The 17701-nt window shown below is 59.9% G+C and overlaps 1 protein-coding gene across 1 annotated transcript; it reads left to right on the forward strand.

Moving 5' to 3' along the window:
* The first annotated feature begins 251 nt into the window (after positions 1-251).
* CAPN11 (calpain 11) lies at positions 252-13191 on the forward strand. The gene is given in 23 exon segments (XM_040612206.1): positions 252-375; positions 3038-3296; positions 3298-3321; positions 3912-3981; positions 5428-5546; positions 5689-5822; positions 5996-6164; positions 6754-6837; positions 6917-7002; positions 7191-7265; positions 7670-7830; positions 7910-8079; positions 8287-8298; positions 8568-8779; positions 8902-8941; positions 9190-9255; positions 9604-9661; positions 9759-9823; positions 10663-10731; positions 10859-10937; positions 11386-11502; positions 11578-11636; positions 11888-13191. Coding segments are annotated over 22 exon segments (2118 nt in total). The 5' UTR covers positions 252-375; positions 3038-3074; the 3' UTR covers positions 11915-13191.
* Positions 13192-17701: the final 4510 nt, after the last annotated feature.

The following is a 17701-nucleotide window of genomic DNA, read 5'->3' on the forward strand; positions in this document are numbered from 1 at the left end:
TGAGGCGCAGCACAGAGCTCTGCCCAGCCAAGCTGGGGTGCCAGCAGCACGGGGCAGCGCCGTGTCACTCCTAAACCCTTTCCCAGGGGCAGGTCACCTCCTTTACTCCTTCCAGCCCCGGTTTCCCTGTGGACCGACCCATTGCTTAGACCAAAGGTGAGGAGGGCGCCCAGCCCGGCGGCCCCGGTAAATCGCCTCCCGGTAGCTGCGAGCAGTCGCTGCGCCTTTAATTCCCCCTCCCACCGCCCGCCCGGCTCTGCTCGCACATCCTGCCCGCCGAAACCCCACCTTCCGCGGCGGGGCCGAGCCGAGCCGGGCCGGGCCGGGCTGGGCTGGGCTGAAGCGGGCAGGGCGGTGGCGGCGGCGGCAGCTTCCGTAAGTCCCCCTCCTCCCCCCTCCTCCATCCTCGCCCTTATCCGACCCCCAGCATGGGGCCAGCGCCGGGGGTCCCCGCGGGCGGTCCCCGCCGGCGGGCGGCGGGCAGGGCGGAGGCCCCCGCGGCTGCTTCCCGCCGGGCTCCCGGTCCCTCCCGGTCCCTCTCGGCCCCGCCGGTCCGCGGGGATTTTTGCGTTAGGTAACGCAGCCGCAGGGACCCGGAGGCTTCCTAGTCAGGGCGGCGAGTGAAATGGGTACCGCAGCCACCCGGGATGCGCTGCCGACCCCCCAGCCAACGCCGCATCTCGTTGAGGGGTTGCGCGAGGACAAAGGGGAGCTTGTGGGAAAGGAGGATCTTTGTCACCCGGGGGGCTGGGAAGGGCTTGAGAGCTGCTTGCGCAGTGTGGGACCCTCGGGGCGGCTGTGGCCCCTTGCCCCGAGCTGAGTATGCGGCAGAATGCGGTGTCCGGACTCGGCCTGGCTCGTGTGGAGGAAGGGAGCTCCCCCCTTCCTTCCGTCTCCGAGAGCAGCTGGCAACCAGGGATCTGCAGAGATTTTTGGCTGGCTTTCAGCAATGATGCTGTCCAGAGGCTTTTCAGTGTGTGCTAAGGTGCAAAGGTATCAGGGACCCGGCAGGGACCAGCATGTCTTTCTGCTCCCACCTGGGAGGGATCAGAGATGCCCATGATACTGGAAAGCATCATATTGTGGATGAAGGTTGCCTGGTGTGGAAAACTGCCCTGGGGGCTTGGCTTGTCTCTGCAACCACCTTTCCTCCTCTGAGAAGAGCCTGCAGCATCAGCCTGGCAGGGGTGTCAGCAACTGACCCCATCGCTTAAGGCCCCTGCGTGGTTCCTGTCCCATCCAGGGGTCTGAAATGTTTTTGCTTGCTCTGCGCTTGCGTGACCTCCGTCTGCCACTAAGCACAACCTTCCCAAGTATTTTGAGCCACAGAGCTAAGAATAACTTGTACGGTGCCTGTGTCTGGGCTGCAACACAGCTCCCCACGTCTGCGGCCATGTCCAGCACCGGTAGGCAGGGGGGGAGAGGGGGCAGGGGCTGTGGGCAGGGGGAGTTTCCTGGCCCTCGGCAGGCTGGGGTGTGGGTGCTGGGGTGTGAGTGCCGGGGAGGTGGTGAGGTGGGTGCTGGAGGCTGTGCAAGTGGCTGTATTTAGGATTCCTCCTCCCACAGCCCCTCTGGGCTCCGGGCAGGTGCTTGGAGCAGAGGAGCCATCCCGCCAGCCCTGCAGGCAACGAGTATCTCGACACTGGGAGAGGCTGCCAGGGTGCTGGCTGCAGAGCGGGAGCGTGAGGGAGGAGGTAGTGGAGAAGGGCTGAGCTCCACAGATTTGGGGCCGTTGTAGAGAAGGGCTGGCACTGCCTTGGAGAAGGATAGCGAGTTTAGAGCATCCCCAGACTGGCAGAGTGACGGGGAGGAGTAGATTTTCCTCCTTGAAAAGCTTCTGGTTAGGGCAGCCCCTTGGGTTAGCAGCCAAGTTTATGCCCTGTGCCAGGGGCTTGTACCCTTCTCGCTGTCACTTGCCTTCCCTTAGCCATGGAGAGCTGCCTCTCCAGAGCCAGGCCGCACCCTGCTCCCTCAGACGCTCTGAGTGGGCTGCTAGCTCCTGGGTTACTCACCCAAGGACTGCTCCGCTGCCTCACGCGGAGAAACCTCTGGAGTATTTGGCAGCAGCTGAGACGGCTGGGGAGCGGGGCAGGGTGAGCCGCAACGCCGGTGGGCCCGTGGTGGTGGCACCTGCCCCACGGCCCTGCTGCAGGTGACCCGGCCTGCGTGGACCAGACAGCTCCTTCCCACCCGGGCAGCGCCCTGTGCTGTTCCTGCCGGTTCGAAGCACCCGGCCGTGAGCCGCCAGGGGACGCCTGTGGCGAGGCCTTCGCCGGGGCAAGGGACCGGCACGGGGGGGGGGCTCTGCCCTGCCCCATCCCCGGGTGCCCCGCGGCATCCCCCATCCCTTCCCCGGCGCCTCCCCGCAGGCTGCTCCGCTTGAGTCACCCTGGGCCGTCCCGCCTCTTCCTTCCCCCGTCCCCCCCGGGCCGACAGGGCCCTCCTGCCCCCGCAGGGCTCCTCCCTTCCCGGCCCTACTGACTCAGTGCTGGGGCAGCCGAGCCCGGGGCTGGGAGAAGCTGCGGGCCGCTGACACCATCACAGCTGCAACGGACGAGAGGAGGGAAGGTCCCGGAAGGCTGTGCCGGGAGGAGAGGCTGTTGATGGGGGCGGAAAGTGGCGAAAGTGCCTGAAATTCCTCTGAGCTTGGCCTTTCTGCTCAGCGGGATGGAACGGGAGAGCCACGGGCTGCCTCCTGCCAGCCGGCCCTCAGAGCCGCTCTGCTCGGTCAGTGTCCCCTACGGACAGCAGGGCTGCGGTGGCCGGGCTGGAGGCTGTGGCCCAGAACGGGGCTGCTGCTGGGGGTGGCATCAGAGGGGGCTCTCCTGGCATGCCGGCACACCCTGGGGATGCTCCGTGTGCAGGCTCTGCTCGTTGCTCCTGGGCAGTGCCAGCGGAAAAGGTCCCCGCCGCGGAGGTGGTGGGCAGCTGGGGATCCAGCCCCCGAGCCTGGCACTGTGTGAAATGGCTGATGTCCCCAGGGCGGTGCAGGGGTGCTGGGCCCTGCCTCAGCCTGGCTGTGCCTGTTTCGTTGCAGGGAGCAGAGCTGAAGGCAGTGCCGCCGGTGCCCAGCCATGATGCCCTTTGGTGGGATGGCTGCCCGTCTGCAAAGGGACCGCCTGAGAGCCGAAGGCGTTGGCCAACACGACAACGCTATCAAATACCTCAACCAGGACTATGAGGCCCTCAAACAGGAGTGCATTGAGAGCGGCACCCTCTTTAGGGACCCCCAGTTCCCAGCCGGCCCCTCTGCCCTCGGATTCAAGGAGCTGGGGCCACATTCCAGCAAGACGCGGGGGGGTGGTGTGGAAGCGTCCATCGGTAAGTGCTGGGCTGGCTTCTTTTCAGGCTGGGCTGGCGTCCCTGCCCTGCAAGGTCTGCACTGACATGGTTTGCCAAGCCGCAGCCTGGCCCTGGCCTGCTTCTCTCAGTGCTCAAAGTTTCTCCGGTGCTTCACAGCATCCTATCCCAAGGGCCTAGCAATGCCCCGTAAGCGTCTGTTCGGAAGAGCGTTGTGTCTAGCAGGTCCTGCTTCCTCTGGGCATCAGACTGTGGGCTTTAAAGTGGGCAGGCTGTGTCATTGCTTCTAGGTGTCGTGGCATGGATGTGTCACCCTCAGTTACTGGGGCTTTTGGGGGTGTATGTTCCCCGGTGCCTCGAGTGCAAGGGGAATGCCGTTAGTCTGTCTAGCTGTGTACGCACATGGCTACTGCAGATCTTGTCTTGCCTTACTGGGATGGCCTTGGGGTTGCAGTCAAGCAGATCTCCCTGGCAGAGGGCAGGTGGGGTGCGTCTCTCAGGGACCGTATTCCCTTCCTCTGAAGTCAGAGCTGCAGCGGGGGCCAGCCCCACAGAAGCCTAGGCCCTGCCAAGATTCAGCACCAGCGTCTGATTCTCTCCTTCTCCTGCAGGAATTAGTGGATGACCCGCAGTTCATCGTTGGCGGTGCAACCCGGACAGACATCTGCCAGGGGGCTCTGGGTGAGTGCTGGAGCTGTATCCCCAGACCTTAGTCTGGAGAGCAGTGCCTGGGGAGGGTTGGTGTGGCTGGAGAAGAGGTGTTTCTGTAAGGCTGAGGGTGGACCCGTTTCACAGCACCTTTCCCCAGGCCCATGCAGCACATTTTCATGCCAGGCTGCACAGCCATCTCTGTACCAAAGGTTCCCTTCCCATTTAGTGTGGTGGAAACTGGAAGGCTGGGGACACCCTGTGCCTCCTGGTGGCTCTAGGTTAAGGCTCCATGAAAATGGGGTGCTGTGTGCACAGCTTGACCATGCTAAGATCAGGGGAGGTTTTGGGTGGATTCATGCTTGAAACATGCTGACAGTGCCAGGAGCTGCTCCAAAGAGGTCTCTGCTTTGGTAAATGGTGAGGGGTGGCAGCTGGATGACAGTAACAAACTGAGGTGAGGACGTGCTGGTCATGGCAAAGTATTTGTGAAGGAACACAGTGTGGCAGGAAGGAACCGAGAGGAGAGCTACGAAGTGCAAGTGGCAATTTATCATTTCTCCAAGGCAAAGGCACTAAGACAAGGGAAGCAGTGTTAATGGGCTGGGTAGGCTGGAAGGGCTGGCAACTGGGATTTCATGGTCATCAGAACCAGATCTGGGTACCACCAAGAGTGTCATCCTGATCCAGATTAGGCATTTGGCTGGAAGTATCATGTGCCTTAGCACATACAGCACGCTGGTTTCAGGGCTGACCACATTTAATGTATTCAGTAATTAGAACAAACTTGCAGTGGTAACTGGAGCAGATAACAGCCCTGAGCACTGCGGTGGTGTTCAGGTGGTTATTAAAAAGTCTGAAATGCCATTTGGTCAAACCACAGTCCCATACAGGTTATCCAGGCTTAAAGCTATGGTGCGACAGTCTTCAAAGGCAAAAGGGAAAGGGGAACTGCGGCAATGGATTTTAAAGTGCAGTGCTGGCCTGGAGCAGCACTTGTGGTTAAGAGCACTTGGAAGGAAAAGTGCAGTGGTGTTGCTCACAATTTGAGAAGCTGGGGCAGAAGCATTAGACCTCTCACTCGATGAATTTTTTTTTTAAATCCAAAGTGTAATTCTGCTGCAGAACTCCATGTCTGAGATACGGAGGGCAGACACATGAATGAGTCCCTGGAAGGCCTAGATAAGCGGCTGCAGGAGGGCTGGCTGTATGTCATGGTCTGGACACAGGCTCCAAGTCAGGGAGGATCGTTCCTTGTTGCCTTGAGCTAACACTTCTCTCCAAGGCAGGCTGAGTGAGCCTGGCTCCCTGAGCTCCATTCATCTGTTGGACCCTCTCTGGTTTCTTCATGTGCTTTCTGAGTGGGGAAGCCCCAAACGTTTGCAAAAAAGCACGCTGTGGGGTCCTACACATCCACCACCTACCCCGGCCAGCTAGGAAGGTGGTGGGTGCTCACACCAGCTTCCTCTCCTCCCCCAGGTGACTGCTGGCTGCTGGCTGCCATCGGCTCCCTCACGCTCAATGAGGAGCTCCTGCACCGTGTGGTGCCCCATGGGCAGAGCTTCCAGGAGGACTATGCTGGCATCTTCCACTTCCAGGTGGGCTGGGAGCTCCTGGCCCTCCACAGCTGGTTGGGCTGGGGTTGGGAAGGAGGGCACCGGGTGAGGGCATCCCTCTGGGGTAGGGATGAGCAAGTTGTGTGATGCTCTGAGCTCACCCCACTCTCTCCTGACCCCCCAGATCTGGCAGTTTGGTGAATGGGTGGATGTGGTAGTGGATGACCAGCTGCCCACCAAGGACGGGGAGCTCCTGTTTGTCCACTCGGCAGAGTGCACCGAGTTCTGGAGTGCTCTGCTGGAGAAGGCCTATGCCAAGTGGGTACCCCTGTGGTGGGCACGTGGGCGGGTGGGGGACAGGGCCTCTCACTGTGCAGGGCAGAAGCGAGGGGGTCTTTTCTGTCCCTGGCCCTGCTGGCGCTGGGTGCCTGGGGAGCAGCAGTGTGCTATCCTTGTCACCTCACGTGCCCCTCTCACCCACTGGTGCTCAGGCTGAACGGCTGCTATGAGTCGCTGTCAGGGGGCAGCACCACCGAGGGCTTCGAGGACTTCACCGGCGGCGTGGCAGAGATGTATGACCTCAAGCGGCCGCCGCGCAACATGGGCCACATCATCCGCAAGGCGCTGGAGAGAGGTTCCCTGCTGGGCTGCTCCATTGATGTAAGTGGTGCACTGGCATGAACCAGGGGCTCTGCCCTAGTAATGGCCAAAGCGAGGCCTCGCAGCCTGAGACTGTGCCAGCAGTCCCCTCGCTGGGACACTGGGCAGGAGGTTAATTCTTTCCCCTCTTAGCAGAGCACACTTTCCAGAGCCAGCGTGGCAGCCCTGGGGCACTGTGTGTGGGGCTGCAGCCCAGCTGCTGTGAATGGGCTCCTTTGGATGGAGCAGGAATGTCCATCTCAAGTGCGGACTGCTGAGCAAGGGTCTGCCTATAGCCCTGGCCATGTCTTGCATCAGTGTCTGTGAATTAGCTGGAACAGCGTTTTCCATCTCCCTCTCATTAAATCCTTTTCTTGCTTTCTGAAGTTTGGGTGGTTCCCCGATGGATCTCCAGGGTCCTCCGGCAGGGAAACTGTCTTTAAATCCTCCTCAGCCAGCAGCCTTTGAGCACAGGGAGTTGCTACCTTCTGCTTCTCGTGGCTGGAGCAGTGCAAAGCAAGGGGAATTCTCCACATGGTGGGGGGAAGAGGTAGGGATAGGACTGCACAAATTCAATTGCATTCACTTGAGTTTTGCACACTCTCCTTAGATCACAAGTGCCTTTGATATGGAAGCAGTGACCTTCAAGAAGCTGGTGAAGGGCCATGCCTATTCTGTCACAGCCTTCAGAGATGTGAGTTGGCTAGATGAGACTTGAATAGCAATAAAATTCCTTTAAAATAAATAAAATAAAATAAAACCTCCTGTGGCAGGTGAACTACCGGGGACAGCAGGAGCAGCTCATCCGCATCAGGAACCCCTGGGGTCAGGTGGAGTGGACCGGAGCCTGGAGCGATGGGTGAGTTGGGCAGATGGGAGACTTCAGTCCCGCTGCTGGCAGGCCAGTGGGCTCCGCACACACAGCAATCAAGAGCACCGCAAGTTCAGCGTGCCGTGCCCTTCACATCAGAGAGGGGGGCAGTTGAGGGCAGCTCTGAATTCACCTTGAGTAGTCCTCATTTAATTGTCTCTCTCCTGCTATTCCAGCTCCTCTGAGTGGGACAACATTGACCCTGATGACAGGGAAGAGCTGCAGCTGAAGATGGAGGATGGAGAGTTCTGGTGAGTGCCACAGCAAAGTGCTGCTTTTTTTCAGCAGTTAGCCTGGGAAGGAGCAGAGGAGCTGGAGGGAGATCCTGCCGTCCTACTTCACCTGAAGCACATGACCTGCCTTTATGAGCTGACATTCCAGCACTGGAGAGCCTGCTAACATTCTGTCATCTGATCTAGTTAATAATTTTCCTCCCTTCAGGGAAATGCAGCCCAACTAAATGCGAAATAAACATCTAGGAAGGGTAAATACACAGTCTTCCCCAGCAGCAGGCTTTAAGTGAGCTGTAACTCAGGGTAGAAGGTCTTGCTGTCACTTAATTCTCCCAAAATGTTGGCTGGGTCCAGAGCTGCTTGTGCTCTCCTCCCTCCCCCTCAGCAGCAGCCTAGCCTCAGCCCCTGCCTGCCTCCCGCAGGATGTCTTTCCGGGACTTCATGAGGGAGTTCTCCAGGCTGGAGATTTGCAACCTGACCCCCGATGCCCTCACCAAGGACGAGCTCAGCAGATGGCACACACAGGTGTTTGAGGGCACGTGGCGCCGGGGGAGCACTGCTGGGGGCTGCAGGAATCACCCAGGTACCTCTCCCATCCATATCTCCGCTTTTGGCAGCGTGATGGAGCAGGATGTCTCATCCATGCATCTTCTTCCTCCCAGCCACATTCTGGATCAACCCCCAGTTTAAGATCAAGCTGCTGGAAGAGGATGACGACCCTGGGGACGACGAGGTAGCCTGCAGCTTTCTGGTGGCTCTGATGCAGAAGCACCGGCGGCGGGAGCGGCGGGTCGGGGGCGACATGCACACCATTGGCTTCGCTGTCTACGAGGTAACCCCTGCCCACCCTGATGCTGCTTCCTTGGGACTGGGTCAGCCCTGCCTCAGCCTGGCACCCCAGTCCTCAAGGAAACCTTTCCCACCTGCTTCGGCCAATCTGCGGGTCAATGTCCCCCATCCCGTGCTCCCTGCAGCTGTAAGGGAGGGGAGCAGGTACAGGGATTCTGATTTTTTTTTCCCTTTTCTCTCCTCCCTGCAGGTTCCTGAGGAGGTACGTCCTGCGCCACTGGAGCCTACCCCCTCTTGGGCAGAGTGCAAGGAATGGGTTAATGCACATGCATGCACGCTTGTGCACCCAGTGGTGTGGGAGCTCCCACCGTGCTGGCAGTGGCTAGGGTGCTAATGGGTGCTGGGGATGGCTCCTGCTGGGATGGACAGGGCAAGGATGTCCTGCCCGACAGGGCTGGCTTTGGTCCCACCTCTCCCTGTGGGTTCCCCTGTGTTGTGGGGCAGTGGTCCATAGCACGTTTGTTCCCCCAGGCCCAGGGCAGCCAGCCTGTGCACTTGAAGAAGGACTTCTTCCTGCGAAACCAGTCACGGGCACGGTCTGAGACCTTCATCAACCTGCGGGAGGTGAGCAACCAGATCCGGCTGCCCCCGGGCGAGTACATCGTTGTGCCCTCCACTTTTGAGCCACATAAGGAGGCCGACTTCATCCTGCGGGTCTTCACTGAGAAGCAGTCAGACACAGCGTGAGTCCTTGCCTGGCCAGCGGATGCCCTGTGTCTGTGAACAGTGGGACATCTCCCCACCACAGGCAGCCTGCTGGTTGGGGACCCCATTTAATCACTTTGTTCCTCCTTTCTGCTCCCAGGGAGCTGGATGAGGAGATCTCGGCAGATCTGGCAGATGAGGTAGGAGCCACCACTTTGGTTTGGTTGATGCTGAGGCTCTGGGGCTTGGGAAGAGGAGCTGTAGGCTGCCGGGGTTTGGGATGTCACAGTGTCTGGAGAGGGGCTGTCAAGGTGATGGGATGTGGGAAGTAACAAAAATGAGAAGACAAGGAAGAGCTTTCCTTCCAGTTTGGGTTTGCTGAGCATGGAAGGCAGGGCAGAGCCCAGGTTGACCACTAACCTCTTCTTTCTGGCCTGCGTCACCCCAGGAGGAAATAACTGAGGATGACATAGAGGATGGCTTCAAGAACATGTTCCAGCAGCTGGCAGGGGAGGTGGGTACAGCTGCGCCAAGCCCTGGAGAGCCCTGGCCTGGAGAGGGGATGGGAGGGGACACCTGGCCATGAGAACTCCAGCCCACCCCATGCTCACTCAGTCCCATCCTGCAGAGAAGTCCATCTCCACCACAGCTGAGCCCAGCTGCCCCCAGGGGTGGTGTGATGGGGACAGATTTGGAGAAGGGGCATCCAGCTGTGGCCCAAACTCTTCTGGGCATGCAGGAAATGCATTGGCACCCTGATGCTTTGTGACTAAGGCGGAGATGCTTAGGCAGGAGGAGGGAAAGGGCCACAAGTGGGGCGGAGAGCAGGCAAGGGGTGCTGCTAACTCTGCTTCTGCTGCAGGACATGGAAATCAGTGTCTTCGAGCTCCGAACTATTCTGAACAGAGTCATCGCTAGACGTAAGTGCTGCCCATCCTCCCCCTGCTCCCCACAGCCTGGGCCTGCTCAGCAGGTTGGGTTTTGATGCATATCCTCAACCTCCTCCTCTGTCTGCAGACAAAGATCTGAAGACAGATGGGTTCAGCCTGGACTCCTGCCGCAATATGGTCAACCTGATGGATGTATCCTCTTGGCGCTGTGGGCAGGGACCAGCTTCCCTGGTGCTCAGCCTGCCAGCATCAAGACTTTTCCGTGGGAGCTGGGGCTTGGCTCTCTGGCTGTGCCAAGGCTGTTTAATCAGGAGAAGGAAGGAAAGCATCCTTGTGGCTTCAGGGCCGCTTGTCCTACACCCCTGGGCTTTAGCAGCAGGCTTTTTGGAAAGGGCCATCAGTTCCCCTGCTTGCTTTGGGCCCTGGCTCCACCACCAGAAGCCCAGCCCAGCCCTACTCACACCTTCAACCTTCCCCTCTGGGAGGAAGCTCCCCGTGCTTTGCTTCCCCACCGAGGATGCCACCCAGCCTTCAAGGCACTCCTGGACGGGAATGAGGGCTGTTGGGCTTCTTTCTCCCCAAACCATCCTGACCAGCAGTTAAGAATGAGGGGTGTAAAGCAACAGGAGCCATGGCCTGTGCTCCTGCTTGCATGAGGACATGCACCTGAGAGGTCAGGCAGGGGTAGAGGAGCACCTCCAAGCCTTTCTCTATTCTGGCCCTGCAGCATCCCTTTTTGCTGCAGGCCAGCTCAGTTTTGCTCTGAGGACACCACAGCAATGTGGTGCCTACAGCAGTGGCACAGCTGCTCACAGGGAGTGACATGGCAGCAAGTTTAAGCCTTGCAGAACTGCTGGGTTGCAGGCTCTGATCTTGCTGCTGGTGGAGGACAGAGAGGGGAAGTTAGGGGAGAAATTGGGCAGGCCAAGTGTGGCCAGGCTTTTCTCACCTCGAGCGGCAGGGATCTGATGGCTTTGCCTTTACACCAGCCCCTTTGCTGGCTGTTTTCTCCTTGACCCTCTGCTCCCCAGAAAGATGGCAGTGCCCGCCTCGGGCTGGTGGAGTTCCAGATCCTGTGGAACAAGATCCGCAGCTGGCTGGTGAGGAGTGTGGAACATGGCACACTGCACAGGGGTAGCACCCCTCCTGCGACAGCACCATGAGGGGATGGCCAGACTAGAGGCCACAGGAGAGCCTGCCCTTCACATCCTCTATGATGTTTTGCAGGGAATCTTCCGCCAACACGACCTGGATAAGTCGGGCACCATGAGCTCCTATGAAATGCGCATGGCTCTAGAGTCAGCCGGTAGGTCTGGAGAAGGATGCGGCTGGGATGGGGGCTCCTGCTGTTGGAGCCTTGTCCCAAATATCTGGAGAAGAGTGTAAACAGCCTATATTACATGCTTGGAGCCAACCTGTTGTGATAGTGAGATGTGGCCCATGTCTACATTGGGCTTTCTCCATCCCAGCTGTGCTGAGTGCTGGAGCCTTGGAGTTAGAGACACACACAAGGTGGTTCCAGCTTCTGTCCTCTGGCCAGCAGGGTCCCATCCTAGCGAAGCAGAGACCTGGGGTGGAATAGTTTGCTAACTAGTCATATGGCTCCAGGGAGAGCATCGCCTCTTCCTGCTGAGGCTGGACATGGTGCCCTTCCCTGGCTGGGCTGGTGGCCCCTTCAGGTTGGGGCATGGACTTTCATAGTTACACCCTCCTCTCCAGCCTCCCTAGGGTGCCGACTGCTCTCTGCCTTGCAGGTTTCAAGTTGAACAACAAGCTGCATCAGGTGGTGGTGGCCCGCTATGCAGATGCTGACATGGGTGTAGACTTCGACAACTTTGTCTGCTGCCTGGTGAAGCTGGAGGCCATGTTCAGTGAGTGGTGGCTCTGGGGCAGGGAGGGCAGGGACAGAAGGATGCATTGCTCACCTTGCTCTTGTGCCCCTGCAGGGTTCTTCCGCAGCATGGACCCCGAAGGCACTGGCACCGCTGTCATGAACCTATCCGAGGTAAGAGCTCAGCTCAGTAGGAGGTGGGGTGGGAGACAAGGGAACAAGGCATTAGCGTGAAGGGAGCACCTGAGGTGGGTGGTAGAAAGCCCTCCAGCCCCTTGGGTAGGGAAAGAACCTGTAAAAGATCAAGATGAGAAGACAGGATTGCTGCAGGCTCTGTGTGCCTTGGAGGGCTGACAAAGTTGACACATAAGGGCATGTCAAAAACGCAGTAGCCCCTGCTCATCCCTTCTCCCTCTCCTTCCCAGTGGCTGCTGCTGACGATGTGCGGCTAGAAGCCACGACAGATCCACTGCGACTGGGACACCCCGGCGGGCCAGGCCCACTCCAAGTGCCTCCCCTTGGATCTGGACATAGGATACTCTTCCCCCCCTTGCTCCATCCTGCGCTGAGCCACCAGCCCTGCCTCCCAGCAAGCCTTACGCCACTCTCTGGTGGACCAGGGGTCAAAGCAGGCAGAGGATACCCTTCTCCTCTTCTGGGCTGGGCTTCTTTCCACTCCCCCCTCCCCTCTCCCCAGTCCAGAACAGGAGGAGGGCAAGCAGCATGGGGTACGTCTGCATGGCTGGAGTGAAGGAGCAGGCTGAGCGCCAGCTACGGAGCAGGGAGAAGCAGGAGCTGCAGGGGAAAGAGCCAAGGGGGACACTCGTATCGCTTGCTCTAGTGCTGCCCCATCCATCCCCACCGGCACGCGTTGCCTGTCTCTGTGACCACACCTGGGAGCATCAGCTGCCGAGGTACTGCCTTGCTCAGGCAGATGCAGTGGGTTCCTGGGGAGACAGTGGCCTTCTGGGAGGAGGAAGGGCCATACTCCTCTTCAAGTCCTTGCACTGCACTCATCGCCACTAAGCACGACCAAAGCGTGGAGCCCACTGGCTCCTTCTGCGTGGCCTTCAACACAATCCCTTCCAGCTCCATGCCCCTGCATCCCTCCGCTGGGTCAAGCCCTGTAACTTAAGCACTGAATGTTTGGGGGCTCCCCTGCCACATAAGCACGTGCCACCCTGTAGCGCAGCAGGAAGCTCCTCTCTTCTGCGTGGGCACAGCAACGCCACTGCCATCGTGGCAGTTTGGCCTCCTCTTCCATCCCTGGGAGCTCCTGGGGCATCTGCTGCCCCTGCTCATGGCCCACAGCAGGGCTGGGAGGGTCCAGCACCCAGGAGGTGATGCCCTTCCCCAGAGAGGAGGGGGGAGTGGTTCGGGGAGTGTTCTCCAGCACACAGTTGTTGGGTTTCTTCCCCCTTACCCTCCCGCACTGTTACACTCTCTTCCCTTGGGTTCCTGCGCCCAGTGCGGACGGATTCCAGTGTCAACATATTTGTCCTTCTCTGTGCTCCTGCACTCCGCTCACCTTCTGAGGTAATGGGGTGGCTCCAGCTTGGGGGCGGGTGGCAGCCATCCCCTGCCCTTCAGAGGCAGGCAGTTAGCGTCCCCCAGACCCCTGCCGTTGCTGGAGGATGCACCTGCAGCAATAACCACTGCTGCCAGCCTGGCAGCTCCGCTTCCTCACCTACTCACCGCGCAATCCGGGAATAAACTAAGATCTGTTGGACGTGTGGCCTGGGCACCGACTTGGGGGTCACGTCCTCCCGCTGCTCACCGTGGACTGGGTTAGGGGGGGATGAGATGCAGAGCCAAGCCCAGGGCATGCTGCTTGCCCAGCCTGGGGCATGGGTGGGTGGACATCACCAGGTGCAGGTCTTGCCGTGGGGAGGGGGTCTGTATCCCCTAGGATTTTATAAAACTCGTCTCTTCCTTTGGAGGAGAGTCTTAATGCCAGCATGCAGGAGCAGCGCTACGTAAGAGGTGTAAGGGAGCACTGCTCTTCAAAGTGAGAACAAGCGGCGTGCTGTTAGCAGGGCTGTTTGGTTATCCCAGGGATTTTTCAAGTGGAGGGCTCCCTGGTCCTCCGTGCAACCCCAAAGTCTCTAGGAGACAAGGGCTCAGGTGGGAACAGGGCACCGGGGCAAGCACGCGGAGCTGTCATTGCTGTCCCAGCTGCGAGGCCTCGTCACGCACACACAGGCCCGATTGTAGGGCACAGTGACACCCTGGCTTTGGGATGACAGGTGTCCCCTCCCTCCCTCCGCGCACCAGCTGGCAGATCCCTTCCCTCACCAGCCCCAGCAGCTGGCAGGCCAGTATCAGCGCGGGGTCCCCAGCTGCCAGCTAACACCACGAAGGGTAGCCGGGCTCATCCCCCTAGTTGCAAAGGAGACGAGGAGGCCCAGCAGAGTCCTTAAATGCTGGTATCAGGTGAGGAGCAAGAGGGGCCGGGGGCCAGATGTGGCCAAAACAGCTCCTGGCTTTGGGTTTGCCTTGCGACGGGCACCCGGCAGCGAGAGTCACCCACTCCCACCTTTCCCACACCTATCCCACAGGTCTGCCTTAGGTGGGAGTGCACAAGGTCAGCAGGCAGCACCCATGGGTGCGCAGCACCACTGCTCCTGCTCCCCAACATCGCAACATCTCCTCCTGCACCCTGTGCCTCCGCCTCCTGCAGTCCAGAGCTGCCTGCCCGTCCTGGGGGTCCCTTCTCTCCCACCAGCTGCTCACGTCCATCCTCCAGGCGTAGGAGGGGGGGCAGGACCGCAGCCTGGCCCCACCTGGCCCTACCAGCTGCCCCAGCAGCCGGGCTCTGGCCCTGTCTCCCCCTCGGCTGTGCTTCGCTCTGTCCTGGCCCCATGGCCGCAGGAATGTCACTCCCGTGGGCACAAGGGGCCTTTGTGTGAGCAGAGCTGGCGGGCGGGGGGCATAGCCCAGCCCAGCACCCTGAGCCGGAGCTGGGGAGAGCCGCAGCCGAGGGCACGTGCGTGGGCAGCAACTGCCACCACATGGGGCATGGCCTCACCACTCCCAGCAAGGCTCAGCAGCATCCCCACTGCCGCAAGGGCTGTCAGGGAGGGAAGCCCCCTCGGCACCCTCCTCGCCCCTCCAGCACCAGCAGCAGGGCAGCAGGGGCATCTTGCAGCCACTGCCGGCCTGGGGAACAGTGCCAACACGAGCACAGAGCTAGCAGCTCCCTGGTGAGCCTCGGCATCCCTGCCAAGGGATGCCATGGGCTCAGCCACCCAGCGAGGGAGTGGGAGGGCTGGGGGTGCCGGGTGGGGGCTGAGAGCTCCGGGTAGCAGCTGCTGGATTCGGCCTTTTTCAACAGCTGCCGTCTCAGCGCCAGCAACAGGGAATGTGCATGGGCCGGGGCTTTCCAGGGCCTGGCCGTGGTGTGTTAAACAAACTATTTATAGTGCTCGCATCCCTCCCCAGCAGGAATGGCCCGTATTCCTTCTGCATGGGGCTGGGTGCTTGGGTGACACTGGTGTCCCCACCATCACCACTGCCCTCTCAGGTCCCTGCCAGAAGGGTGAGGTCTCCTGAAAGAAAGGAGAGCTCCCCCTTCCTCCTCCTCTCATCTTCCTTCCCCATCATTTCTGTTAGCTCCCAGTGCTATGCCCAGAGCTAGATTTGCAGCAAGTCTTGCACACCTTGTGAAGAGGTGCCCGAGGGCCGTGTTCTCCTTCCCAGCACCCTGCTCCCTGCTAAATCCTCTGAAGCCTTAACCATGTGACAGCCACTTTAAGCACTGGCAAGTGCCAATGGTTGCTCTGTCCCCTGTGCCTGCCTCTGAGGTGGCACGAGGGTCTTGCCCTCCCGTGAAGCAAGGCTCTACACACCTTGGCCCAAGAAACATACAGGCACAGGACTCCAGTGTCCTAAATCTCATGTTTGGAAGTAGATACTGGTGGGATTTTATTTTCTGTCAAGGTTGCATTCCCTTCGCAGCTCTATGCCTGACTCACCGGAGGAGCAGGGTCAAGTACCTTCAGCTCCCTGGGCTGTGTTTTTGCTCAACGGTGAAAGGAGGCTAAAGCCCCTGACCTTCCAGATGGGGAAAGTGGCCCAGCAGCGTCTCTGCATTTTTGGCAGAGACAAAAATCTGCCTCTTTATGAGTCCCAAGAGCTTGGCAAACAAGCCCTGCCCCACTTGCCGCCCAGTGCTGGGGCGTTGCAAACATCTGGTTGTCACAGCAGAGCACCTCCTGCTGCTACCTGCACTGGCAAGGAGCAGGTTTCTGCAGAGGCCACACACTGAGGTCCCTTTGTTCCCAAGGGATTTTCAAACCCTTCCCTTGTATATCTCTGCCACCTAATGCTCAGGTGCAATGCCCCCAGGAACATGCAGAAACAACTCTGCTGCAACACTTCTGCACCTGGCTGGCACCTCCCTTTCCCCATGGGATCAGAGGACAGGATTTTCCTGGCAGACATTGGGCAGTTCCCCTGGCTCAGGCAGGACTTTTCCTAGGAACAGGTAAGGCTCCCTGGGGAATAAGTTCTCCACGCTCCTCCACCACCACAGTCACCACCACTGGCCAGGGACACTGCGCTTTTCCCCCCAGTGCTCCCCAGCCTGCTCAGAGGCTGGGTGCTGCATGGGCCCTTTGCACAGGAAGGGGATATTCTGGCTGGGGCTGTACTGCTGGGGAAACCGAGGCAGCAAGCGAAGCGGAAATTTAGCTGGGATCGGCTGCAGCACAGCGAACCCAGGAGTTTCAAGAGCTGGCCAAGCATTGCACCCATGCCTCCCTGATAAAAGGGGAGAAGCTCCCTCCCAGAAAAATGTAAACCCTGACACAGCTGCAGCAAAGCTTTGGCTCTTGCTTCCTTCGCCTGAGCTCTTCGCACTTCCCGTAACACCGCCGGCACGGGGCCGGCAGCAGCATGCAGCAGGGCAGTGTGCCTGTGCCGGAGCCCTCTGACCACGGCAAACCCAGAGCCCAGGAGCCTCCGGGAGGCAAGTCCCAAGGGGCTGACGTCAGCCCCGGTCCTTGTAGCTCCTGGACTTGGAGCTGAGCTGTTGGGGAGCTGTTTCTGGTTTCGGCACATGGCGTCTCTGTGCTGAGGCACAGCCAGCCCACTTTCCTCATCCATGGCTGGCTCCCCAAGAGGAATCCGCAGGGCTGGGAAAGGTCACCCTGGCTGAACTAACCAGCCTTGGATGGGACTCACTGAGCAAGGGACAGCTTGCATCAGGGAGGCCGGGAGATGGAGCAGTAGATTTCAGTCCCTCGCGTCTGTTCATTCTCCTAAATTCTGCTTGAGTGGGAGCCAAGAGCAGGGCCTTGGCAGGGTTTTTGAAGGGAACAAGGGGAGGAAACGAAGCCAGACAGCCACCAGGAACAAAACAAAGGTTAGGTGCAGGAGGGAAGTGGAAGGGCACAGACGTGAGCTATGGACCTTCCTGCCTGCACCCTCCCCCTGGCTAGCTTGTGCTCCCTGGTTTGTAGGGCCCTGGCTGCTTGCCCCAAGCCAGCTCAGCTTGGGAGCACAGCTGGAAAGCATGGGACACTGGTTACCAGCCTGCTCTGGAGCCCTGCATGGAGCCAGATCCCAGCTCTTCCCCAGGGGAGTGCCCATTTGCTCCTCAACGCTCTGTGCCATGGGCCATCCCGTGGCACTCGTTGGCAGCCCGCCTGGTCTGCATTCCTGGTCCTTGTGGGAACAGGGTGGCAATTGCTGGCGCTGGCAGAGAATGACAGGCAAGCATATTTGGGACCCATCCGCTGGCTCAGGGGCTTTGGCGAAGCCTTGTAGGAAACAGGACCCCAGTCCTGCCAGCCCACATTTCTGCGGTGGGCAGATGTTGTTCGCCCCTCGCCCCCCTTCTTCCCCCAGCACCGCCGCCCCGACAAATGGGGTCCCAGGCTGAGGAGCAGTATCGCTTACAGGGAGCATGTGTCTGGCCTGGGAGGAGGGGGCATTTAAATGGGCAGCTGGGGGGGTGGGTTTGTTGTTGTCCCTCACTCTGGAGCTGCTCCTGCCATTTGGGCTGGTGGCTGGTCCACGTGGGGGGAGCTGAGCGGTACAGGCTCCTCTGGGACAGAGGGCTGAGCAGTGCCCCGGAGCAGGAAGGATCCTAAGGCGGGTAAGAGTGGCCAGGGGGAGAGGTGGGTAGAGCAGTCCCGTCCAGCGCGTCTCCCCCGAGCCGAGCAGCCCCCAGGCTCCCCGAGGGCGAGTGCCCCGCGCTCGGGCTCCCGCACCCCGCTCGACTCGGGAGCTCCGAC

The sequence above is a fragment of the Falco naumanni genome, chromosome 12 (assembly GCF_017639655.2).
Source record: "Falco naumanni isolate bFalNau1 chromosome 12, bFalNau1.pat, whole genome shotgun sequence".
In the NCBI taxonomy this organism is placed as follows: domain Eukaryota; kingdom Metazoa; phylum Chordata; class Aves; order Falconiformes; family Falconidae; genus Falco; species Falco naumanni.